The following is a 25,448-nucleotide window of genomic DNA, read 5'->3' as shown; positions in this document are numbered from 1 at the left end:
CGGGGCGGGGCGGGCGTGCAGCGGGAGGGGGTCCTCGCCCACCAGCCACACTCCCTCTGTGCTCATCGGAGCTCACCATGGCCGTGCCGCTTCTCCGGGCCAGTCCTCTAGTTCCACAGCTGATGGCGCCGAGGCCTGGGGAGGTGGCGGCAGCTCGCGAGGCCACGCGGCTGATAAATGACACGCACATCTGCTGGCTCTGAGTCCAGCTCTCTTCAAAGGGGACCTGCTGCTTTGTTTTTTGTTTCTTTTTTTAATATATTTTTATTGATTTCAGAGAGGAAAGGAGAGGGAGAGAGGGAGAAATAGAAACCTCAATGATGCGAGAGAATCATTGATCTGCTGCCTCCTGCACACCCCCCACTGGGGATCGAGCATCTGCCCCGACTGGGAATCAAAGTGTGACCTCCTGGTTCATAGGTCAGTGCTCAACCACTGAGCCACACCCTCTCTCCCCCCTTCCTCCCTCCCTTCCACTCTCTCTAGAAATCAATGGAAAAAATACCCTTGGGTGAGGATTAACAAAATTAAAATTGAAAAGTAACCCCTCATCCGGAGCCCACGGGCTTGCCTCAGACCTCGCACAGGAGAGAGCTGCCCACTTGGAGAGAAGTGGGGGAGAAACTAATAGGAAACCTCGAGTGAGGCAGAGTGTTTATAGTAATTATGGAAAACAGCTGTAACCAGGAGTGGAGGACAGCCTGTCCCCATAAACCAGCGCTAGAGGCAACTCGGCTCTCCGAGGAGCGGAAAAGCCCTGAATTCAAATGATGGGCAGGGCCGCCGCCGGGTGGCTGGCAGACTCCCTGGAGCTTCATGTCGCGGTGCCCAGTCCAGCAGGGCAGGGCAGCCGTGGGGCAGCCTCCAGGAAGACTGCACACGTGTGTGCACACACGTGTGTGCAAGTGTAGATGCACCAGTGTGGGTTCGTGCACATACGTGTGTGTGCAGATGTGTGTGTCTGGATTCGTCTGCTTCTTTGTCTCCCTGCGTGGGGAGAGAATATGTGTGCGAGTGTGTACACGTGTGAGTATGTACACATGTGTGTGTCCATGTGCGTATGTGTGTGTGTATGCAGATGTGCATGGCTGGATACATCTACCTCTTTGCTCACCTATGTGTTGGTGAAAACATGTACGTGTGTGTGTGTGTGTGTGTGTGCGTGCATGCATGTGTGTGTGCAGATGTGCATGGCTGGAAACGTCTGCCTCTTTGCTCACCTACGTGTTGGTGAGAACATGTGTGTGTGAGTGTGCGGAGTTGGAAATGCCATCCAGGATGCCAGTCGGTCCAGCTGTCGTGGGCGTGTCTGTTCCGAGCCCTTGGCGCATAGAGACAGTCGGAACTTTCTGGAGTTGCGAGCCCTCGGATGACAGTCTCCCCTGGGCAGGCTCCGCTGGTCCAAACGAGAAGGAAGGGCCCTGGCCGGTGGCTCAGTTGGTTGGAGCATCATCCCGTGCACCAAAAGGTTGCAGGTTTGATTCCCCGTCGGGTGCGCACGGGAGGCAACTGACCGATGTTTCTCTCTCTCGTTCCCTTCCTCTCTCTCTAAAATCCATCTTTTAAAAACACATTTTAAAAAGGGTGAGAGAGAAGGGAAGGGAACCCAGTATCCCGTGACTGAAACACTTCCTCCTTGGCCGTGACAGGGACCCAGAGCCCGGGACTCAGCCCACTGACACCCCCCCACCCCCAATAATACACATGTTCCTCACACACACATGCACCCAGCATGCGGATGCTCCCTCAACACCAGGCCACACGCCTGCATGGGCCCCGCCCCAGACCCACAGGGTCCTCCGGCCCCCGAGCCGAGGGATGGCTTGTGACCAGGCCCAGGTGCAGAGCAAGCACAGTGCACCGATGGCGGCAGGGGCCTTCGCGAAGGACCAGGTGCCGTGAGGAGGCTCGGACCACCCTGGGCTCCCGGCCTGGAGAAGCCAGGGCCCAGCAGCTTTCTCCTCTCTGCAGGGCCCACCAGGAGGCGCCCTGGAGTAAACCTCCTTACTGTCCCTCCTCCTCTGTCTACCTCCTGGGTACATTCCTAGCCACACCTCTGCCCTCCAGGTTGGGGTGAGGGCGAGACAAGTGAGGCGTGGAGGATGCAAAATTTAAGGAGGGGCTCCTCTCAGGTCCTCACCGTGCACTTGCAGGGCCCCGAGAACGGGTGCCTCCTTAAATCCTTCACCTCATTCACCCTATCCCAATCCTGGGCCCTGCAGTCGTCCTGCACCTGTCTGTCTGTCCGTCTGTCCGTCTGTCTCTCTTACCGGGTCACATGGTTCTGAGGATGCGTGGGGATGGCTGTTTCTCCAAGTCCCTACATGTCTCCTCAGCAGCTTCCACCTCCCGGGTGGGAGGGCTTTGTCCTGGGAGCTCAGATGACCCCTGTCCTTTCCTTCCTTCCAGGGATCAGCCAGGCAGGCCTCACCCCTGGCTCCAACCCCTTCCCAAAGAGAGACTGTGAATCGGGTTCTAATTGAGAAATTAATAAGGCAGCTGTGCTAACAACTAATGATAATAGCAAAGTCATTACAGACGGGTTCTTTACATGTTTTTAATTACAGCAATTAAGGGGAAGTCAATAAAACACCCACCCCTCCCCAGCTCCCTTCCTGTCCCCATGGGGCGTGTCTCCTTGGTTTTTTTAGTCACCGTGAGTTTCTGGCAGGTGACGCGCGGGCTGAGATGGTGGGAGAGCGTCCTGAGCCGACAGCTGCCCTCGGGCCACCCGTCTCCACGTCCAGACCCTGCGGGCACCTGTGTTCTCCCCGCCTGCGCAGCCTCCCCGCCCCGCTTGGCTGGCTTTGGGCTCAGACGTGGAGCCCCAGCCCCAGCACCGACCTGCTCCCCGTTGCCCTGGGGGCTCAGTCACCTCTACAAAACGGGACGGGAGGACATCCGGCCTGTTGTCACGTGGGCTGGGCTGGATGCCCAGAATGTCACCCACGGGCTCGCCGTCTTGAATCCTCAGCCTGAGTGTATGCCTGTGGACACGTAGGGGCCGTGCTGTGGTTCAGGAGAGCACCGCCGAGTGCTTCCGGAGCCCCCGCTTTGCCGGGATGCTTAATGAAACACTGTGGCTGCCCGCCCACTGCGACTGAGCCCCGCTCTGGGCAGGGAGGACACCGGGGACAAAAACAAAACACTCATGCCCCAGCTGCTTTGGCTCCGTGGATAGAGCATCAGCCTGCAGACCTAAGGGTTCCGGGCTCGATTCCAGTCAAGGGCACGTACCTTAATGCAGGCTCCTCCCCACCCGGGCCCTGGTAAGGGTGGCGTGCAGTAGACAGTCAATCGATGTGTTTCTCTCACATCGATATTTTTATTTGTCTTTTCCTCTCTCTTTCACTCTCTCTAAAAATCAATGGGAAAATATCCTCAAGTGAGAATTAAAAAAAACAACAAGGAAAGCAGTGGGGGCGACATAAAAGGACAATATAGAATAGACTATAGACTATAGACGGCCCATGAAGAAAAGGAAAATGTCATAAGGAAAAATGAAGCCAGGTGAGGTGGGTGGCGGCTGGGACAGGGGTCCTATTTGAAATGGTGTCTGAGGAGGTGACACTGAGCACAGTCTGGAAGGAAGGAAGGAAGGAAGGAAGGAAGGAAGGAAGGAAGGAAGGAAGGAAGGAAGGAAGGAAGGAGAGCCACGCAGACCGAGAGATGGGTCTTTCCAGGCCAGGGAACAGCAAGTGCAAAGGCCCTGGGGTAGATTTGAGTGTCTGAGGCCAGGGTGGCTGGAGCAGAGTGTGGGACGTGGAGAGTAAAAGATGTGGCCGAGGAAGTGAGGTGCTGGGGACAGACGGTGGCATGCTAAGATGTGGTTGGTACTTCGGATGTTACTCAGAACAGTGGCCGGGGGCAGTGGCATGATACCATCTGATTAGACGGAGAAGCATTGCTTTGTAATAGACAAACAAAACCACTATGAAATGCCCCCTCGTGCCCACCAGAGTGGCCAAACCCAAAGAGTCTAGAAGAACAAGCGTTGGCAGGAGCTCCCCTCTGCGCTGGTGGCAGCGTGAATAGGAAGATGGGTGCCGATTTGGAAAGCAGTTTGGCGTTGTTCTGTAAAATCCCCGTGTGCACAGCCTGCAGGCCAGCAGTGCACCTTTAGGCGCATACTCTGGGGATTCTCTTAGCTGCACGAGCCGGTTCTCAGCAGGCCAGGCAGACGCGGACACCAGCCCAGCCTGCGCAGCACTGGGCTGCCTCCATCCGCGGGCGTCCATGCAGCCGTGAAAACGACTAAGCTAGGTGCAGGGACATCGATGGGGCCCCAAAAATACGTTGCACAAAAAAAGCAAGTCACAGTAGACAGCATACAGCATGCTCTCAGGTACAAAGGGCTTAGCAACAGACTAAATTAGCCATAATTGTTTACGGGGGGTGTCTATAGGTGGTGAGACTTGGGGGGTGGAGGACAATGCATGATTGGCGTGGCATTGCCTGCCTCTGGAGAAGGTGGGAATGTGCCTGGGAGGGGCGCAGGGCGAGGGGGGAGGAGGGGGGCGCGGGATCCGGTTTGTTAGAGTTCCTGTCTGGAGGTGGGCGCTGGGTACACGAGTGTTTCTTCTGTTCTTCTTTAAATGATGCCTATAATTATGTTCGCTCTTTTGTGTGTAATGACATATTTCATGGTAAGAACGGCTTTAAGAATAAATAAAAGCCATGAGTAGATTCTGAAGCGGAATGCCTCCTGCCCCAGACCTTTTCAGCGGCAGCGAAGACATCGGGGGGCATTGGTGGGGCAGCTGGATCAGCGCGCAGGGCACGCAGGTGTATTCGCCGCGAGCGCAGGAGAGGAGGTGCGGCAGCCCCCCGTGTCTGCCTCAGCGCCAGGGAGTCTCCCAGGGGACCCGGGCCCGGCCCTGGGGCTGTGGCCCTCTCTTCTCTCCCTTCTCCTGAGTGAAAGCTGAGTGATGGCCAGCTGAGTGACTCCCTCCTGGCCAGTCCGTGCCTGGCTGTGCCCGGGCCCACGTGCTGAGGCACCGGCTCCTGACAGAGCCAGGAAGCCCATCTGCCAGAGTGAATGGGGCGGATGGGAGGGTGCGGGGCCTGAGAGCCACGGGGAGGCCGGGAGGTTGTGGACGGAAAGGCGCAGGGCAGTGTCCACTGCAGAACTTGGAGCTAGGCCAGCTGTGCCCTTCCTTCGTCCGTCCACCATACATATACACATGCATACATGCAAACACACATACATGCATGCACACGCATATACATGCACCCTACCGTACATGCGTACACATGCATCCAGACGTACATACATGCAGACAATTTTCCATGCCTCCATCCCTCATTCCTCCTTCCATCCATCTATACATGCATACATACAAACACGCATGCATGCATGCACACGCATATACATGCATCCTACCGTACATGCGTACACATGCATCCAGACGTTCATACATGCAGACAATTTTCCATGCCTCCATCCTCATTCCTCCTTCCATCCATCTATACATGCATACATACAAACACACATGCATGCATGCACATGCATATACATACATCCTATCATACATATTTACACATACATTCAGACGTACATGCATGCAGACAATTTTCCATGCCTCCATCCCTCATTCCTCCTCCCTTCCATCCATCCACCCCTCCATCTATCCATCCATCCATCCATCATTTATCCATCCTCTGAACAAACCCATGCCCCTGCCTAGTGGCCTTCTTTCATTTCCTCTCACTGCCCTTCTCTCCGACCTCCTAGTCTTCACATCCCCCCTCTCCCCTGGACCATCAGCCCCCCCCCCAACAGACTCACACACACGCAGCTAACGCCTGCTCTTGATGTATGTCTCTCCTTAAAGGAGCCTCTCCCACCTCCGTCTGCAGGAGGTTCCCTGTGCTGCCTCGCCTGCGAGGACCCTGTTTCTTCTTCCTCACAGCCGTCAGCTGTGTCACTGAAGGTTTGTCTGTGAGTTGGCTTGCTCCTCCCGTCTCCCTGACCAGACTCGAGGCTCCCGGAGGCCAGGGACAGGGTCCTTCGGTGCCACCGAGCCTGCCTGGCCCACAGAGGGGCTCTATAAGTCATGCATGATGGCGTTGGGTGAGCTGAGAGATCACAGGGCCAGGTGTCTTGTCGGGGTTCGCTCATGCGTACCACGGGATAGAACAGCCTCTTCAAGCTGACACTGTAGTAGGAAGAGATAAAGAATGTGCGTGAAGAATGGTAATGCCGGGTATGAGTCATGAGAGAGGCGGCGAGGGAGCGGGAAGGGGGGCCAGGTTGGAGCGCGGGCCCTGCCCAGCCCTCGCCGCTTAGCACCGGATCAGCCACTCCATCTCCATGAGCTTTAATTTCCTCGCTGACGAAATGGAGCTAATAAAACTGCGGAGAGGAAAAAGAAACACTATTACCATGAAATTGCTTCAAATTGTTCAAATATATCTTCGGAGTTCTGTGAAAAGTTTTTTAAATAGATAAAATTATTGTAAGAACTGGAATCAAGCTGATTTACGGACGCAATTTTTTATAGGCAGAGCCGAGTCCTAGCAATTCATCAACAGCTAAAACTGTTTGTTTACCAACGTGGAGCTTCTCGTGTTGTCATGACGATTCAGTGAGACCGCGCCGGCCACGCCCACCCGAAAGAAAACCCGGCGCTGGGTCCGTGTCCCACGCGTCTTTGTTCTTTGATCCCGTTTGGGTCGTGTGGGGTCATCTTCGTTGAAGCGGTGGATGCTGGCACGAAACTCTGAAAAAATATATGGGGTTCTCATATTTTAACACTACAAATAGAAGGTATCGTGTTTAGCACGTGAACACACTCTTCCAGTTTCTGTGGCTGCATAACCACGCAGGCCAAGACATGATGGTGTGGCGCGATCGTTTCTCATGCTCACAGACTCTCTGAGCCTTGACTCTGGGCAGCGCGTCGTAGGGCAGCTTGTCTGTGCTCTGGGAGGACTGAGGTTTCAGAGACCAGGGGCTGAGGTCATCCGAGGGCGCACACGTTCACCCCCATGTTTGCGTTGGCGCTGGCCGTCACCTGGGGCCCTCGGTTCCCTCCCACGTGAGCGGTTCCCATGTCTGTGTGGGCTAGATGGAGCTTCCTTCCAACATGGCGGCTGGACGTCAAGCAGGAGCATCTGGAGGGCAGGGCTGAAGGACAGCTTGGCCTGACTCCAGACTCTGAGGACCCAAGTTCAGATCCCGACGCTGCCCCTTCCGTGGCGTGCCCGGCCTCTCTGAGCCCGTGTGGGCAGTACACTGAGTGGCCAGATTATGATGATCTCTGAACGCATAATAATCAGGCCACTCAGTGTATATCCTATAGAATAAAAGGCTAATATGCAAATTGTCCCCGCGACCAGGAGTTCGACCAGCGGGCAGGTCGGCCAACCGCCCATGTCCCCTCCCCCTGGCCAGGCTGGCCGGACCCCACCCATGAACGAATTCATGCACCGGGCCTCTAATATATCAGAGATCATAATAATCTAGCCACTCATTGTAGATCCTATAGAATAAAAGGCTAAAATGCAAATTGTCCCCTCAACCAGGAGTTCGACCAGCAGGCAAGTTGGCCAACCGCCCATGTCCCTTCCCCCTGGCCAGGCTGGCCGGACCCCACCCATGCACGAATTCATGCACCGGGCCTCTAATAGATCAGAGATCATAATAATCTGGACACTCAGTGTATTCCAGTTGCAAAGTGTGTGGAACAGCGACCAGCCTCTCATGACTGGGGGACCAGTCTGTTGCTCCATGGATGCATACGGGTAGAAATGGATGTAAACCCCAAAAGTCCAAGGCAGGGCCCCTGACAGAGGGGCGGTGAGGGCACGAGGGTTGGTCTGAGCGTGGTGTCGCCCTGCGCCCTGGTCATCCTGCCTGCGTTTCCCCTCCACTGTCACCACGCCCTCCCCAGGAGCGGCCAGTCTCTGCCACCGCCCTGACCCCTGACCCCTGACCCTGCGTGTGCTCTTCCCTCCGCAGACATGGGGAGCTTCGAGGAGGGCGAGAAGCACCAGACCGTGTCCCACGGAGAAGCCGCCGTCATCCGCGCCCCACGCATCGCCAGCTTCCCGCGGCCGCAGGTGACCTGGTTCCGGGACGGCCGCAAGATCCCGCCCAGCAGCCGCATGTGAGCACCTGGCTTAGCTCGGGGAGCCGCGGAAAAGGGGGCTCCTTGCCCTGGGAGGGAGGGGTGGGGCCAGAAAAAGCTGAGCGGGGCCCTTGAGCAGAGGCAGCTGCTCACGGCCCTTCTGGGACACAGCAGCCTGGGGACCTCCCACATGACAGCGTGTGGCTGACGAGGGCCTTTCTGGGAATGTGCGTGCGAAGACGGGGAGCAGGAGGCTAGGCCGCCTTCCTGGGGAATCCCGGGCGCTGGCCCCCTTCTCGGCGGGAGCGTAACCCTGCCTCCCAGAGCACTCGCCAGCCCAGACAGGCCCAGGCCCAGGACTCCGGCCAGCGAGGCCAGGGGGCCGCGGGCTGGCATCGCCCCGGCGGGCGCCCGCCCCTGGGTGTTTCCGGCGTGCGGGGTGCCCGGGGGTCCGTGGCGTGCCCGGGCTCTGTGTGTTTTGGCTGCTGGGAGGAGGTGAGGCCAGGGGCCCGGCAGGGCGAGAACACACGGCTCTTTCAGCCCTAACAAAACCCCTCTGTGCGGCCCAAGGCGTCGGTTGTGGCTGCCTGGCTTGTGGGCAGGAGCGAGGGAGCCGGCACCTCCACAGAGGGCGAGGGGCAAGCATTTCCTCCTGGGACACGCCCGGCCCTCCCGCTCCCCCTCGGAGCCTGGAGACAGCCAGGCTCCCCCTTCCGGCTCCCCCTCGCCCCTCTCCCGGGAAAGGAGAAGGACGCCCTGCCCGGTCTCCTGGGGCAGGAGCTGCAGGTGCAGCCCGGCCTGCCTCTGCAGGAAGCAGGAGCTGAGATGGACGGTCCTTGCCTGTGGGGACCCGGGCGTCTAATGAGAGAAGCATAAGGGTCCTCACGGTGGCTGTCACTCAGGGGCGTCCGCTGTGTGCGCAGGCCTGGGTTAACCCTTTGTGTGCCATACGCGTCTAGAGACGCTTCCAAAAAAAAAATCATTTTTCCGTGACAATTTTCAACTGAAAAACACTCAAGGACGCCCAAATTGAGAGTAATATATTTATTTTTATAACACTCCTTGCAAACTTGTTTTTTTTTTTAATTAAATTCAAAACATCGGGGCGTGTGGGGATGGTTTCCGTTTCGGACGCGTGGCAGTTGACTGGTTAAGCACGCCCCCCACCTCGCCCTCCCCTCTGGGACAGGGGTGCACCTCCAAGGAAGAGACACGTCTCTCCCTCCTTCCCTTCTCAATGCCCAGAGGAGGGCACGCTCCAGAAACATGGCCCTCAGGACAGCCCGAGGAGGCGGCTGGTTTCATCCCCATTTTACAGATGGCAACGTCAAGCCCCCACAGTTTAAGGACTTCGCCAGATCTCACCACAGCGGGTTCCAGGCTTGCCCACTCCAGACTCGGGTCCTTAATTCTGTCTTACGTAGACACTGTGTGAGGAGAGGGTCAAAGATACGGGGACAAAACGGGTCAAGCGATGGCCCTTGGAAAGAAGCGGTGCTGGTGTAGTGATTCTCAACCTGGTGACCTCTTGAAATCATTTGGGACACTTTAAAATATACTGATCTTTAGTTCCTACCCCCCCACACACACACACACATTCTGACCTCATTAAATGGGATGTACCCTGGCATGGGGATTTTTAAGTGCTCCCCAGTGATTCCAATATGCAGTTGAGAACCACTGTCCTAGAATGTATCAGTTACCTACAGACATGGTAATGCTGCATAACAAATGGCCCCAGCGGCCTGAAACGAGAAGCGTGTATTGGTCGTAATGAACCTGCAGATTGGTGATGGTGGCTGGGCTCTGTCTCTCGGCCGGGTTGGCCGGCTATTGGCGGATCAGAATGGCCGGGTGACTCACCGGTGCTCCACGCGGCTCACCCTCCAGCCAGCTTGTCCCAGCATCCTCCTCTCCTGGCCACTACGAAGGAGCAGGAGAGAAGCAGAACCAGATTCTGTCAGGCCTCTGCTCACCTCCCTTTGGTCAAAGAAAGTCACGTGGCAGAGCTCGGACTCACGAAGCGGGGAAACGGACTCCGCCTTTTGGTTAAGAGGACCCAGGGGGTCACAGGGCAGAGGCTGTGGATGCGGAACTGGGGGGGACTTAGAGCCAAACCCCTCGCAGGGTAACAGGTGGCCTCAGGCTGCGTGAGCCAGGTGCTCCCTTCTACCTGGTTACGGTTCAATAGCCAGCAGAGCTCGGTCAGCCGTTAGCACAGACAGTGAGGCTGAACTGTAGAACGCTGCATCGCACGGGTGCGGAGACAGGTGGAGAGTCCTCGTCCCCCCTAATCCCTCTCTGACGTTATCTCACGTGTCCGAGGCGTATCAGTGGAGGCGTCCTGCAAGCCCATCACTTAGTCGTGGCTCCCTGAGGCCTCGTTCAGACTCAGTGGGAGACCCAGGCCCCGTGGGTGCCTGTCCAGACCATGTGAGATGGACAGCACCTGCCGTGGCTGCGGGAGGGGACACGTGGGCCCCCACCTACCGCATGTGCTGCGATCGGTGGGACCCTGTCTGCATCCTCACTCCCATCATCCCTTTCCCGGCACCTTCCCACCTCCTCTTCGCACTCCCGGCCTCCGTCCTCACCCGCTTTCCTCCCCAGCAGCCCGGGCACCGGGGCAGGAGGCCTTGGGGAGCACGCACAGGCTCCCACCTTCTCCGCACGCCTTCCGAGCACGGTAGCGCGCCGGGGTGATGTTATCTCGGCAATTACAGCGGATTAATACTCATAACCGGGAGGAAAGGTTCCTGGTAGGAAACTCTCTGGTGTCTGTTTGCCAGAGATACCTATCTGATGAATGCCGCCGGCCAGAGGGGTGTGCAGGGCGAGGGCTGCTCTCTGCCCGGCACAACTGGTGATTCGCCCACCCCCCCCCACCCCCCCCCCCCCACCCCGTGCTCCAGGTTCCTAACAGCCTCGTGCTGGGGGCTTTGGGCAGGTCCTGGGATGATTTGTTTTATTTTAATTAAAGGGTCCATTGGGCCCCCCTGGAGCCGGGAAAATAAGCTGGCTTAAGAGAAGTCGTAGATGCAGGGTGGGGTGGGAAAGACCTGGCAAATGGAAACCGGAGGAGGATGCCTAAAAATAGACCCCGGCCCCCGCCTGAGAGCTGAGCCCTGCCGGCCAGGCCCCCGAAAACTCCACCGGCTTCTTTCAGCGTGGGTGCATGGGGGTGGGGGAGGGGGCGCAGGCTGGGAGCCCTCCCGAGTGCCAGAACAGCTTTGTGCACTTGGGAGTGAGGTCCAGGGTGATTCCAGAACCATCTATGGGGGGGCCGGTCATCCCGAGGAGGGCTGTGAGCCCAGGGACCCTTTTTTAGCCCCCTGCTGAGGGCAGGGGGGGAGCAGGGCAAAGGTCATTATCACTTCCCAGTCTCTGTGCCTCCTGTTCCACTCCACAGCCGGAACTCGAACCCAGGCCTGAGGGTGCTGGTCCAGGCAGCTTGCCTCTGGTGCGAGTTCGGGCAGCGCTAGCTGCAGCAGCAGACAGACCCCCGGACCCGGGGACTCGGCACCATCGGTGTTTGTTTCTTGTCATTTAAAGGCCCACCACGGGGGGGGAGGGGGGCAGGAGGGGTGCTCCCCTCCAGGCATTGGGGGACCCTGGTTGGTGGGAGCTGTGTCGTCATCGACGCTGGGCTTCCCAGTTGTTATGCTCTGACAGGGGGGCAGCTCAAACATGGGGATCACATAGAGTTTTGTGGTCCAAGCTGAGACACCCCACTAGCTCAGCCACATGGCCACCCCTGGATGCAAGGGGGCGGGGGTGGGAAGGGCGGCCCCTGACTTCTCAGCGGCTACCCGACTCTGGAGGGGGCACCTGAAGTTGAAGTGGGCAGCGACCATACCTGCCACCTCGGGGTGCCACCCCACCTAGGACAGGGTATCTCAGCCACGACACGAGGGACATTTGGGGCCCAAGAAATTCCCGCTGTGCTGTGCACCGTGGACTAGCAGCACCCTGACCTCCGCCACGGGTGCTGCTCGCAGCCCCACAGCTGTGGCAGCCAGATGTTGCTCCGACGCTGCCCAGGGTCGCCCGGAGGGCAGAGCCACTCCTGGTTGAGAACCACGGGCCTAGAACAGCGGTCGGCAAACTGCGGCTCGCGAGCCACGTGCGGCTCTTTGGCCCCTTGAGTTTTTAGCAAAGGCCAGCTTAGGAGGACCCTAATTAAGTTAATAACAATGTGCCTACCTATATAGTTTAAGTGTAAAAAATTTGGCTCTCAGAAGAAATTTCAGTTGTTGTGCTGTTGATATTTGGCTCTGTTGACTCATGAGTTGCAGACCACTCATTAGACCACTCATTAGACCACTCATTAGAAGGATGGGTCATGGTATAGACACAGTGTAGCTAAAGGGAGAGAAGGAGGCGGGGAGGGGGGCGTCCTGGTCAAGGAGAGAAGGAACTGGAGGCGGAACTTCCTTCTCTGGACGCCAACAGGGGGCTCAGCACAGGCAGGTGGACTGGACCGTGGGACCAGTGCCCGGTGCGCCCACCGGCCCAAGGCGTCCTTCCGCCCGCTCCCATGGCAGGGGCAGTGGCTGGGGTGCTGGAACCCCTGTGGTCCAAGCGCATGGCTGCTCATCAGGTCAGTCCTGAGCCCGGACCGTGTGCCCAGTGAGGGCTGTGTGAGAGGGAGCGGGGTGCCTCGGACCCAAATGACACAGAACAGAAGCAGGGACAGGAATCAGAACCCCCACCCCACCCTCGGGGCTGGAAGGAACCCCTCAGGAACACGTGCTTCCACCCCTGGCGCAGATGGGGAGACTGAGGCCCAGCGAGGAGGAGGTTGCGTGCTCCTCAGAGGCTGGGCCAGAGCTCCATTCCCGAGCTCACCCCTTGCCCCGGCCAGAGCCCTGCCTCCCTCCCCCCAACCCTCGCTCACCCCACAAGCTCCACTGAAGGAGAGTCCCAGGTGGGGGCATGGTCACCGTCCCTGGCCCATTTTTGTTGCTTTTTAAGTATTTCAGCCTCACTCTGCCCCACCTCCCATCACCTCATTAGCTGGAGGTTACGAGAGCTCAGACACGGACATCATTAGGGTGCCCAAGAATTGGGGCAGGAGGGCATTGCCTTCCTACTTCCCAGCGCCCTGCTGAGAACTCCCCCAAACTGCACACGCACCCCCCAAATACACAGGAGCGAGGGGGCCCCAGCCAAGCCCGGCTGGAAGCGCGGCTGGAGAGGCATTCGAGGGGCTGTTTGTTTGAGAGCGTGTTGGAGACTCGGTAACAGTCACCTAATGGGGAAATTTGAAAAGAATTCAACTGGATGTGTCCTTGTTAAACTAACATTAAGGATATTTAACAGCTGTCTCGGGCACATCACATTAAAATCCAGGATCGGCTTGACAAACTAATGGCTCTGTTTGTCACGGGGAGAGTGGGTGAGCGGGGATGACAGCGGAGCGGCGTGGGCAGTGCCCCCGGCGCAGCTTCCCCCACAGTGAATGGGCTCCCCAGCTGCCCGCCGGGGCAAGCCCCTTGTCGTGCCTGCAGACCCGGGTGCTGAGGGGCTGTGTGAGGGGGGTCCCCGCAGAGGGAACCGGACTGGGAGCCCACAGCCCACATCTGCACCCCACTCCCCGGCCACCTCCTTTTTCCCTCTCACCCAGCCCAGCCCATCCACTCCATTGACCAGCTTTGGGGAGGTGGACACTGGTCCCACGAGAGGGGGCTGGTGGGGGATGTGAGCCCCAGAAGTCCATGCTCCCGGCGACCTGTGGCCTTTGGATCAACCTAGACGCATTTAGGATGAGGATAAGGCACTGGATTCTGGAATGGGCCTGTTCATTTCTAAATTTAACATCATTGCTCATCGTTCATCCATTCGTTCGTTCATCACTCATTCATTCATCCATCATTCATTCATTCATCATTCATCATCCATTCATTCATCACTCATTCATTCATCTATCATTCATTCATCATCCATTCATTCATTCATCATTCATCATTCATCATTCATTCTAGGACACTTCTTCAGGTGTCTGGATGCCCCTGGTGCATCCACAGCGCTAACCACCCGCCCACATAGCCATCGATGCTGTGACGGGACAGGGCAGACGTCCCAGGGACCTTGTGGGCACAGCCCGCAGCCCAGGCGTGGGGTGGGGACAGGGAGCCTCCGGTCTGGGACTCTGGCGTGTGCTGCATTGGAGTCTGGTCCCCAGCGCTGGCAGCGTGTTCTCTACAAACCGCGTGTGGGTGGATTGCAGGTGTCAGTGGTTCCGGGAGGTGGGCTGGAGGAGGGGTCCTGGAACCACCGGCTCCGGCCCTCGCTCCATCCCGGTGCTGAGAGCCCCTCGGGCCCCTGTCAGCCGAGTCCTGTTCCCTTCCCCAGAGCCATCACCCTGGAGAACACCCTGGTCATCCTGTCCACGGTGGCTCCGGACGCCGGCCGCTACTACGTGCAGGCTGTGAACGACAAGAACGGGGACAACAAGACCAGCCAGCCCATCACTCTCGCCGTGGAGAGTAAGTCCGCAGCGGGCCTGGGCCGATGGCAGCGCTGACATTACATCTTGGGAATGGCACTGGGTGTCGGGTGCGGGGGGGGGGTCATGGGAAAGATGGAATGAATGGTGCTGGAGGGGGAGACCCAGCCGGGGGTGGAGTGTCAGAGGCAGGCAAGGAGGGGGGGCTGCGTTGGGGACCCCATTCCCAGGACAAGTCTGAGATCCTGCCCCAGGAGAGGGGACGCCGGTCAGCAGGGCCCAGGAGGCCGGGGAGGGGAGGGGAGGGTTACATTCGTGGACTGCGCCCCCCCTGGGCTCGGGTGCAGACGGAGAGCGGCCAGGAGGCGGGCAGCTCCTTCTTAAACAAACACACTCACCGCCTGTGCTCAGCCGGCACGCACAGGTGCAGCTTATACCCGGAGCCAGGCCGTCCTCGCTGCGGGGACACAGCTGCCGGCCACACTCCTGTCTGGAAGCACCTCGTCACCCGTCCCCAGAGACACCCCCCCCCCGGGGCCCCAGAACAGAGAGGCCCCGCCCTCCCCGGGGCAGCAGAGGGTAGCACATTGAGAGGGTATCTCCCTGAGCTTCCTTTGGCAAAGAGGCGTTGAGATGGAGATGCTGGGATGTGCTCCCAGCCCGGCTGGCCCCCTCCCTCCCTGCCCCATCCCCGGGGTTGAGATGGTGGGGGCCAGCCTGCAGCGGGCCCGGGCCAGGAACCACAGAGTGTGCGGGATGAGGCCAGAGCTTCCCGCAGCAGCTGAGCAACCGCGCAAGCTGGGGAGCCAGATGTTCCCGCCTCCGCACATCTGTCCCACCCCTGCTCCAAACCCAAGTCTCATTTATCATCGCGGTCCCTCTGGGACACACCGCCAGCAGCAAGAGGAGCGTGCGGGCAGCATGGACCTTCCCGTGTCCTTCCTCTGACCCGGCCTCTGTCTGTCTGCCGGTGCCTGGAAGGCCCAGAACATTCCCCAACCCCTTCCGTCCCCGTTCCTGGGCCTTCGGGGCGCCCGCAACCCGCTCCCCCCATTTCTGCAGTTCTCTCTCCTGCACCCCAGGTTCCAGTCTGCCTAGAGAGAGACCTAGAGTGCATGCTGGGAGCGGGGTGCACGCTGGGGGCTGGCCTGTCCAGGTCGCGGTGTAACCTCTGACACTGACCTGGGCCAGGGTCACTCGAGCCCCGTGGTCGGCACACTCGCGAGCCACATGCGGCTCTTTGGCCCCTTGAGTGTGGCTCTTCCACAAAATACCACGGCCTGGGCGAGTCTATTTTGAAGAAGTGGCATTAGAAGTTTACGTTTAAAAAATGTGGCTCTCAAAAGACATTTCAATCGTTGTCCTGTTGATATTTGGCTCTGTTGACTGATGAGTTTGCCGACCACTGCTCTAGCCCATGACCTGAGGCTGCTGTTTCTGTGGGCACAGGAATTTAGCCGCCAGAGGGAGATGTTTATCCCCGTATGTTTTTCAGTGGTCAGAACACCTAGGGTCCAGGGGCATCCGGTCATTGGTAGGAAGCCAGGTTCATGGTCCAGGTCAAGGCCAGCCATCGTCCGGGTGACTCAGGCTCCCCTGAGACCAGAGGTCGGAGCCTCCTGCTCCATCTGTATTCCTCCCCCTGGGCCCCATCTCCTGGCCGACTGTGGATTGTTCCCTCTTTGCTCCGTGTTAACGCCCCACGGGAGGCAGGCAGGGCCCCTCTGGACCCCGCGTCCACCGAGCCTCCCCAGTCGTCTGTCTCCCCCAGCCCGTCGCCCCTGGCCTCCTGCTCTCACGCAGTGATTTGTGCCTGGTCCCGGATGGGAGCAGAATCAGCTGATGTTCAGTTCATTTCTCCTCCCACGAGCGACTGTGCCTCCAAACCCTGCTCCTGTCGCTGACACACATCCCTGCGTGCCTGCTGCCAGCCAGGGTACTCCGCGCAAATGCCTCGCAGCCCGCCACCGCCACCGGCTCCAGCTCCTCACGTTTATCCCCCCACCTTGGCCCACCCCTCCCTCCGCTCCTCCTCCCCCGCACCCCTCTTCCCTCCTCTGCTCCCGCAGCTCCGCTTCTCAGCAGCCCTCCCAGGGATGCCCATGCCCTTCGGGAATGAAGGACAGAGCAGGCCAGTGGCCCCGGGCGCTGTCCCTGCCCAGGTGTAACCCGGTGACCTCACCTGGGCTGTCACACTCTTGGAAAAGCCCCTCCCTGGGTGGTGGCCTCACCCCGAAGGATCAGACCTGCACTGCCCAATAGAAATATCATGGGAGCTACATACGTTACCTAGTATTTGACAGTAGCCTAATTAAAAAAAAAAAAAAAAGGGATGAGAAATAGGTGAGGAATTAATATTTTATTAATATATTTTACTTAACCCGACATATCTAAAAATAGTACCATGGTAACGTACAGTCAATACAGGAACATATCCGTGCGATATTTTACATGGGTGTTTTCCTCTTTCATACGGTGTCTTCAAAAGCCGCGTGTTTCACCCTGGCCACGCATCTCGATCTGGATGCAACATTGTCACCTGACATACGCGGTCCGGGTTTAGGTTTCAGAAAATTTACAGCTGGGAAGGTGGGGCCATGTGCCAGGTTGCTCCAGGCTTCCTGAAAGTGTTCTGGTAACTGATTTGGGGGCCTGTTTTTAATTAGATGCAAATTATTTTAAATTAAATCCCATTAAATCAAAGGGGCGCGGGGCACTCATTGCAAGAGCTCTCAGCCGCCTGCGGTCCGGGCCCCGTTCCGGGTTGGGGAGGTCCGTCCCTGGCTCGTGGGCAGCTGGCACCTGCCCAGGAGGGAAGCAGCGACCCACCCACCCACCACCCCTCAGGTGCCCTGTGGCCCAGGCGAGTCACGTGGTCCCTGAGCCCGTTTCCTCTGCTGTAATGGGGTGCCTGTGGCCCAGGGAGCTGGGAGGACTAAATGAGGTGACTCTGGGCGGCTGGATCTCAGGGGGTGCCCCTCGTTGTGCCTGTGACCAAAATCGTCCTGGGGCGGCAGGATCCAGCTTTGCCGAAACGGGGGGAGCCCCTCTGCTTCCTCCCGCCCCGGGGACGCCCCTCCTTAGCTCCGGTGCGCCCCAGGCGTCCCAGGCACAGGCAGGCACATCCCCAGGAGGGAGGACTGTCTGTCGTTTATTGAGCAACTACTATGTGTCGATGGTCTGCACTCCCCAGACCAGCTCAGCTCGGGGACACCTGGAGCAGATAGGGGTGTTGAACCAGGTCTCCCCAAACCCCAGGCCCCCCTTCTCTGGTCCAGGGTCCCCGGCCACTGCCTGTCCCTCCCTTTGAGCCCTGTAGGCTGCCGCCTGGACCTGGGCATCAGCTTCAGGGTCCCTGGGGTGGGATGGAGGGTCACTATCTCCCCTCTCCTCTCCCAAAGCCACCAAGCCGGCCCGAGGCCCTGGGGCAGCCTTGTATTTTTAAACTCCGAGGGCTCTGCTCCCCCGGCTCCACCGTGGGGCACTGCTCGGGCCCCGTCTGTCTCCTCCTCCGGACCCATCAATCTGGGTACCAGCGCACCCAGGTATAATAAGCACCTTGGAGCACGCTTTTATGGATTCGGCTATATCAGCAGCCTTCAATCGGATCGCATTTTATGGCCCCTACCTAGGCTTTTATATTGTTGCAATTATTTTATTTTATACGCTTCCTTTCTTTCCCCCTTCATTTTTACTTTATTTTTGACATTTTATTCCCGTTGGACCTGGGCCTTTCCCAGCCAGGCCTTGAGCGCAGGCAGGGCTGACCGGGGTGGCCGGGATAGCGGTGGAGCCCGTGAGCCCTCCCCACCAAGGATGACTGTCGCTGTCGCCCGGCTGCGCGTGTCATGGGACCTGCCACCTCCCGGCCTCCCCGGCGGGGGCCAGGTAGATGGACCGTTTCCGGTGGGAGAAAAGTCCTCGGTTGTATTTTCAGGAGCCCCGAGCAGGCGTGCAGGGGATATTGGGGCTTCTGCCAATATCGGGGCTACCCTGCCCCACAAAGATTAAGACTCAACCACTTCTTAAAGGAAATGGCACTGCCTTTCTGAGGAGCCTTCGTTTTTTTGGGTTTTGTTTTAAATGTTTTTATTGATTTTTAGAGAGAGAGGAAGGGAGAAGGATAGAAAGAGAGAGAGAGAGACATTGATGAGAGAGAAACATCCACATCCATCGGCTGCCTCCTGCACACCCCACACTGGGGATCAAGCCTGCAACCCAGGCATGTGCCCTGGCCGGGAGTCAAACCGGTGACCTCTTGGTGCATAGGTCGATGCTCAACCACTGAGCCACGCCGGCCGGGCTGTTTCGTTTTAATGAAGCCCACTCCTGCTCAGTTCTCACCATAACCCCGGGTTAGTACACCGGTCGTTCCATTCATTTGTTCACCTGACAAATGTATTTGAGCCCCTACTGTGTGCCAGACAGCATTTCTTTCTTTTATTTTATTGATTTTCTTACAGAGAGGAAGGGAGAGGGACAGAGAGCTAGAAATATCGATGAGAGAGAAACATCGATCAGCTGCCTCCTGCACACTCCCTACTGGGGATGTGCCTGCAACCAAGGTACATGCCCTTGACCGGAACCGAACCTGGGACCCTTGAGTCCACAGGCCGATGCTCTATCCACTGAGCCAAACCGGTTAGAGCCAGACAGCATTTCCTGTGCTGGAGATGTGGGAGGGGGGAGGAGTGCAAGACTGTCTGAGTCAGCCCAGGCTCCGGTAACAACCACAGGCATGTATATCTCCCCGTCTGTAAGGCCAAGATCAGGGCACCAGCATAGTCAGTTCCCAGGGAGGGCTCTCTTCCTGGCTTGCAGACAGCCGCCTTCTCACTGTGTCCTCACATGGCAGAGACAAAGAGAGTGAGAAAGAGAGAGCGAGCTCTGAGGTCCCTTCCTAGTGACCTTGTGAACCCAGTTTCCTCCTAAGTAGTCCATCTCCAAATACAGTCTCGTGGGGGTTAGGGCTTCAACATGGGGATTTAAGTGGGGGGGGGGGGGCACAATTCAGTCGCAAGCAAAGATCCGTGAGGTTCCTGCCGCAAGCGAGGTATGCGTTTCCTGGGGCTGCTGTAACAAAGTGCCCCGCCTGAGAGGCTGATCCCAGATTTCATTCTCTTGCCATTCTGGAGGCCAGACGTCTGAAAGCAAGGGGCCTGCAGGCCCAGGAGCCTTCCTCGCCGCCCCTCCCTTCCGCTGGCCCCGGCGATCCTCGGTTTCCTTGGCTTGTCGATGCATCGCTCCAATCCCGGCCTCTGTCTGCACCTGCCCTCCCCCCCCCCCCCACCCCGTGTGGCTGTGTCTAAATCCCCCTCTTCTTATCAGGACCGGTCCTATCGGGCAGCGGGCCAGCCCGATGCAGGAGGACCTCGTCGCCGCCTGCTCACTTCTGCAGAGACCCTTTTTTTTCCACGCGTAGCTGCTGTGGACATGAATTTGGGGGAACACTATTCAAGCCAGTACAGGGGGGTTGCATTCTGGTGGGAGAGGCTGAACTAGAGGAAGGAAGCCAAAGAGATACACGAAGGTCGGGGAGGATTGTGGAGGCCTCGACAGGAGCGGAGGACGAGGGGATGCATGATTGCAGGGGGAGCAGGGACGGCCTTGGAGGCTCTCATCCATGGAGACCCCTCCGCAGAGGAGGAGGAGAGGGGAGGGGTCCCTGGGGTCCGTGTCTGGAGGTTCAGCGTGGGCTGCTCGGGTGGCTGCCCTGTGGCCACCTGCCACTGGAAAAGGATGGATGCCTGCGTGGCTTCAGCCTCTGGTGGGCGCTGGGCAGAGGTGGGATTTCTGGCTCTGTCCCGCCTAACACCTGACCTCTCCCCAGATGTAGGGGGGCCTGCAGATCCCATCGCTCCAACCATCATCATTCCTCCCAAGAACACCAGCGTGGTGGCCGGGACCTCGGAGGTGACCATGGAGTGCGTGGCCAACGCCAGGTGGGCAGTGCCTCTCCCCACTCCCCGCCACTCCCCTTCACTCCCCACGCAGGGGCTGCTCGAGGAGACCTGTCGGAATTCAGAGAGGCCCTGGGGTGTCCTACGAGGACCCAGGAAAGGAGAAAGGGTATTTAGCCCGAAGGAAGGACAGAGGGCGGCCGTGCAGCCAGCTGCTGTCTCAGACCGTCGGTTACAAGCAGGCCGCTCGTTCTCTGCGGGCCAAGAGGAGAGGTCAGGCTCCGGTGGAAGTTAGGGGGCTGCAGGTCTCAGGATGCTGGGGACGGGGGAGTCCTCTCACGTCGAACCCTCAGAGCAGCCGAGAGACGGGCAGGGGCCTCTGCCCACGATGCTGTCCCTGCAGGTGGGCATGTGCGGAGACAGCTCACATGGAGGACTTGGCGGAGGCAGCCCTGCGCTCAGGAGCAATCGAGGCCCCTTCCTAGGCGCGCACGACCCTCACCTTTGTTGTTAATTGTCACCCGAGGATATTTTTCCATTGATTTTTAGAGAGAGTGGAAGGGAGGGGGGAGAGAGAGAGAAACATCGATGTGAGAGAGACACATGGATGGGTTGCCTCCCGCACGTGCCCCAACTGGGGCTTGGGATCAAGCCTGCAACCCAGTTGTGTGACCTTGACCGGAATCGGTCACTGAGCCAACCAGCTAGGGCCAGGACCCTCACGTTCGCCACACAGGAAACAAACACTTCTATCCTGTGTGTGGTGCCGTGTTGCCTGTGTGTGGTGCCGCATTTACTGCATGTGGCGCCATGTTGACTATGTGTGGCGCCGTGTTGACTGTGTGTGGTGCCATGTTGACTGTGTGTGGTACCTGCGTGTGGTGCTGTGTTGACTGTGTGTGGTGCCATGTTGACTGTGTGTGGTGCCATGTTGACTGTGTGTGGTACCTGTGTGTGGTGCTGTGTTGACTGCGTGTGGTGCTGTGTTGACTGTGTGGTGCCATGTTGCCTGCGTGTGGTACCGTGTTGACTGCGTGTGGTGCTGTGTTGACTGCATGTGGTACCGTGTTGACTGCATGTGGTACTGTGTTGACTGTGTGTGGTGCCGTGTTGACTGCATGTGGTGCCGTGTTGACTGCGTGTGGTGCTGTGTTGACTGTGTGTGGTGCCATGTTGACTGTGTGTGGTGCCATGTTGACTGTGTGTGGTACCTGTGTGTGGTGCTGTGTTGACTGCGTGTGGTGCTGTGTTGACTGTGTGTGGTGCTGTGTTGACTGTGTGTGGTGCCGTGTTGCCTGCATGTGGTGCCGTGGTGCCTGCGTGTGGTGCCGTGTGCCTGCCTCCCCACACAGCCTTTTGCTCCCCAACAACAACTCCCCAGCAGAGATATCACTGCTCCAAGGCTCAGAGAGAGCAAGCCACCCGCCTGAGGTCACCCAGCTGCCGAGAGCAGCGTGCGGATGGAACAGGCCACCCTGAGGCCCATGCTCACGGCCGTGCTCTGGGCCTCGGCCTCCTGAGGGAAGGTCCAAGCACCTGCCTCGGTGGTCGGGCCTGGAGGCCGGGTGCTGAGCCCAGCCTGCCCTGGCTCCTGGTCCGTGCCCCCAAGGGACGAGGGACGTGATGGGTTGGGGGAGACCAGTGACCCTGAGGCCACCCCGGCGGCGGGGGCTCCCGGAGAGCGCGTCCCTGCAGGCAGCAGCGTTTCTGCAAGTCCGCCCCCCAGGGCCCAGGTGTCTCGCGGGTGTGGGCACGGCCACCAGGGGCGGCGAGCGCTTGAAGGCTGTGCAGTAGGGACGCAGGAGGCCCGGTGAGGAGCCTGCCTCCCGGCACTCATGCCACTGTTGCCCAAACCGACTCGGCCACGGAACCCCTCCTTCCTGGACCCCTCCGAACACCCTGTGGAACTAACACAGACACGCCCCCTCCCCCGGCAGATTGGCCTTTGGGGATCCGCCAGGTGCCAAACAGGAGAGCCGGGCAAACCCAGTCTCAGGGAGCCTTGGGGGTGCCGGGGGGTGGGGGAGGGTCGGAAAGGGCTCGGCTCTCATCCTCACCCCATCGAAGTTGGGGGATGGGTACATCCAGCCACCTGCCTTTGTCTCCCCATCTCCACACGGTGGGTGCTTCCCTCGTGTTCCTCCTCGTCACGCTCCCTCGCCTGTAGCCATCTCCTGTCCGTCCGCTGAGTTACATTCGGGGCCTGGCGCACGGGGCGGGCAGAGGAGAGAGGTTCCCGGGAAGGAAGCTCTCAGAGCCCCGGGCGCTGAGTTATTCCCGGGCGGGGCCTGTTCCGAGGGCCGCCCCTGCGTTCAGGCATCCACCCTCACCCCAGCCCCGCTGAGCACCGTGGCCCCATTCTACAGATAAGGAAACTGAGGCCCAGAGCACTGAAGGAACTTGCCTAAGGGCTTGCGCTTAGAAAATGCCGGGAGGCTGGGCAAACCCAGGCGGCCTGGCCCCGGGCCTCACTCCTCACCCCTGCCTGCCCTCCGGCCTCTGGAAGTCCCTGTGGCTGAGTGCCTGCTCCCTCCCCCGCTCCAGGCCCCTGATCAAGCTGCACATCCTTTGGAAGAAGGACGGGGTGCTGCTGTCAGGCGGTATCAGCGACTACAACCGCCGGCTCACCATCCCCAGCCCCACGGGCAGCGACGCCGGCTTCTACGAGTGCGAGGCCGTGCTGCGCAGCACCAGCGTCCCCTCCGTCGTCCGTGGAGCCTACCTGTCTGTGCTGGGTGAGACGGGGCGGGGCTGCTGGGGGGGCCCAAAGAGGGTAGGGGCAGCGTGGTTATATCATAAGGAGCATGGCTCTGATCCCCTCCCCTGTCCTCCTTCCTGCAGAACCACCTCAGTTTGTCAGGGAGCCGGAGAGACACATCACAGCGGAGATGGAGAAAGTGGTGGACATTCCCTGTCGAGCCAAAGGTAACCCAGGGGGACAAGGACCCCCCGACCCTTCAGCCTCTCCTGTCTCTGTCACGGACTTTTCTCAGCTCCACCTCCTTCTCCAGGCCCCGTCACTGAGCAGAGAGTCCGTCTGGCTGTGAGCAGACAACCCCGGGAAACAAACGGGCCAAATTACCGTAATCTCGGGCCTGGGAATCAACCTACGTTATCATAACCTGAGGATAACAAATGAACCCAAATTACCGTGATTTCAGAATAGGTGACAGACCCAAATTGCCCGTAATTTGAGAGTTGTCGACGCTGCCCAATTACCGGCATGTCAGAACTAGGAGAGCGGGGGTGCATCTCGCCCTAGATGTGCCTCGGAAGGCCCGCCTGGTTTCTGGGTTATGTTGTTCCCGCTTCCCCGCCCGCCCCCCAACCATTTCTACTTGACCCCCCCTGTCAGAGCTCCTGGGGAATTTCTGCTTTTCCCATCCCCACCCTCCCCTCTTCTGGGGCAGCTGAGCCAAAACACAGCCCGAAACCAGGATATACTCGGGGGGTGGGGGGGATGCTGGCCCAGTGGGACGTGACCTAATACTGAACAGAGAGGCACAATGTAGCTCAGGCAAGCGGAGAGTGACAGGGAGGGGGGACCCCACCTGGGGGAGGCAAGATTCATGCATTCAATCAACAACCGTTTTATCCGACGGCTCGCCCTGTGCCGAACGCTGTTCCCGGGGCTGGGAAGATGCAGGAGGAGCCACACAGCCAGGGCCCTGCTGTAGGGAGCTGGCGTCCCATGAGGCGGGCAGACAGTCCAGTGAGCAAATAGAGATGCCCCATTTCCTTTCATCTGAAATGCCAGGGGTCGCAAGACGCCCCATTATTTTACGTGCCGCTAAGAAAGAAAAAGGACTGCCGAGTCAGTGATGGCGGGCTGTGACGGGAGACACGCCTGCTCTCGCAGACGTTACGACGTGAAGGAACGTGCATCTTTGAGTGGATGCAGTACGGGGCCATGGAATGTCGAGGTGCAAAGCACTAGGGAGGAGACGCAGGCGGGCTTTGGGGGCACGGAGCCAGGGGTGCGCTTTGGAACAGGCGTGGGGAGCTCTCTAGGGAAGTTACATTTGAGCAGAGAGGCCCAGAGGGAGAGTAGGGGGAGGTTGGGGGTACCTGTGGGAAGGCTGAGAGGCAAAGGGAGCCCCCCTTCACTCGGCTGTGCAGACCGTGTACGGGGGCTTCTGGGGGTCCCCTAGGAGTCCTGGTCCCCTCCGCGTGCTCCTTGCCGTGGGCTCTGTGGTCGCGTGGGGTTGGGGGACCCACTCCCAGCGGGAGGTTCCCAGAGCACACGAGAATCTTTGCTAAATGTTGCAGAAAAAAGTGTCTCATTTAGCCAATCCAGCACCCCCAAGCTAAACGAATGCGGGACATTTAAAATTGTCTTGAAACACCTGCTCTTTAAGAATTTGAGACCATCCTCCCGCTCTCCCAGGGCCAGTCGTGCCTGTCCGAGAAGATTCTAGAAACCAAGTCACCCAGGGTCCCCCTCACAGACTCCGGGCCTCCACTGTGCACTCTTCAGGCGGGAGGGAGGGAGGGAGGCTGGCGGCTGACTGCGGGTCCCCCTCTCCCCAGGTGTGCCCCCGCCCTCCATCACCTGGTACAAGGACGCGGCCGTGGTGGAGGTGGCGAGGCTGAGCCGCTTCCGGCAGCGCGGGGACGGGGGCCTGCAGATCAGCGGGCTGGTGCCCGACGACACGGGCATGTTCCAGTGCTTCGCCCGCAACTCGGCCGGCGAGGCGCAGACGTCCACCTACCTGGCCGTCACCAGTGAGTCCCTTCCCGTCCTTCCCGGAGCCCCTCCCTCCCAGGACCAGCTCTGCTCCGAGCCGGGGCCCCGGAGGACAGAGGCAGGATCCCAGGCACGAGCCACTTACACCCACTGCTCCCTCAGCCCCGCGTCCAGTGCCCGGAGGAGGCCTCGGTCCCCACACGCCCCCCAACCCCCAATATCCTGGCTGAGGACGGGCTCCCTGGCGCTCGGAGAGGCTCGGGCATTCCGGCTGCCCCGGTTCCCGCCCTGCAGGCTGACGCGGCCCGTCCCAGCCCAGCGACCTGCTCACTTCTCCAAAG

At 59.1% G+C, this 25,448-nt stretch overlaps 1 protein-coding gene across 1 annotated transcript in view; it reads left to right on the top strand.

Annotated features, from left to right (window-relative positions):
* Positions 1 to 25,448, top strand: part of SDK2 (sidekick cell adhesion molecule 2) — a 208,752-nt gene that overhangs the window by 113,116 nt on the left and 70,188 nt on the right. The window contains exons 4-10 of the mRNA XM_054709217.1: positions 7,964 to 8,111; positions 14,427 to 14,560; positions 17,490 to 17,492; positions 20,351 to 20,462; positions 22,965 to 23,155; positions 23,262 to 23,345; positions 24,951 to 25,145. Of these exons, the coding sequence (XP_054565192.1) occupies positions 7,964 to 8,111; positions 14,427 to 14,560; positions 17,490 to 17,492; positions 20,351 to 20,462; positions 22,965 to 23,155; positions 23,262 to 23,345; positions 24,951 to 25,145 (867 nt within the window). The remainder of the gene's footprint in view (positions 1 to 7,963; positions 8,112 to 14,426; positions 14,561 to 17,489; positions 17,493 to 20,350; positions 20,463 to 22,964; positions 23,156 to 23,261; positions 23,346 to 24,950; positions 25,146 to 25,448) is intronic.

Source organism: Eptesicus fuscus, chromosome 20 (genome assembly GCF_027574615.1).
Source record: "Eptesicus fuscus isolate TK198812 chromosome 20, DD_ASM_mEF_20220401, whole genome shotgun sequence".
NCBI classification, from domain to species: domain Eukaryota; kingdom Metazoa; phylum Chordata; class Mammalia; order Chiroptera; family Vespertilionidae; genus Eptesicus; species Eptesicus fuscus.
This window is presented reverse-complemented; position numbering and strand designations above follow the sequence as displayed.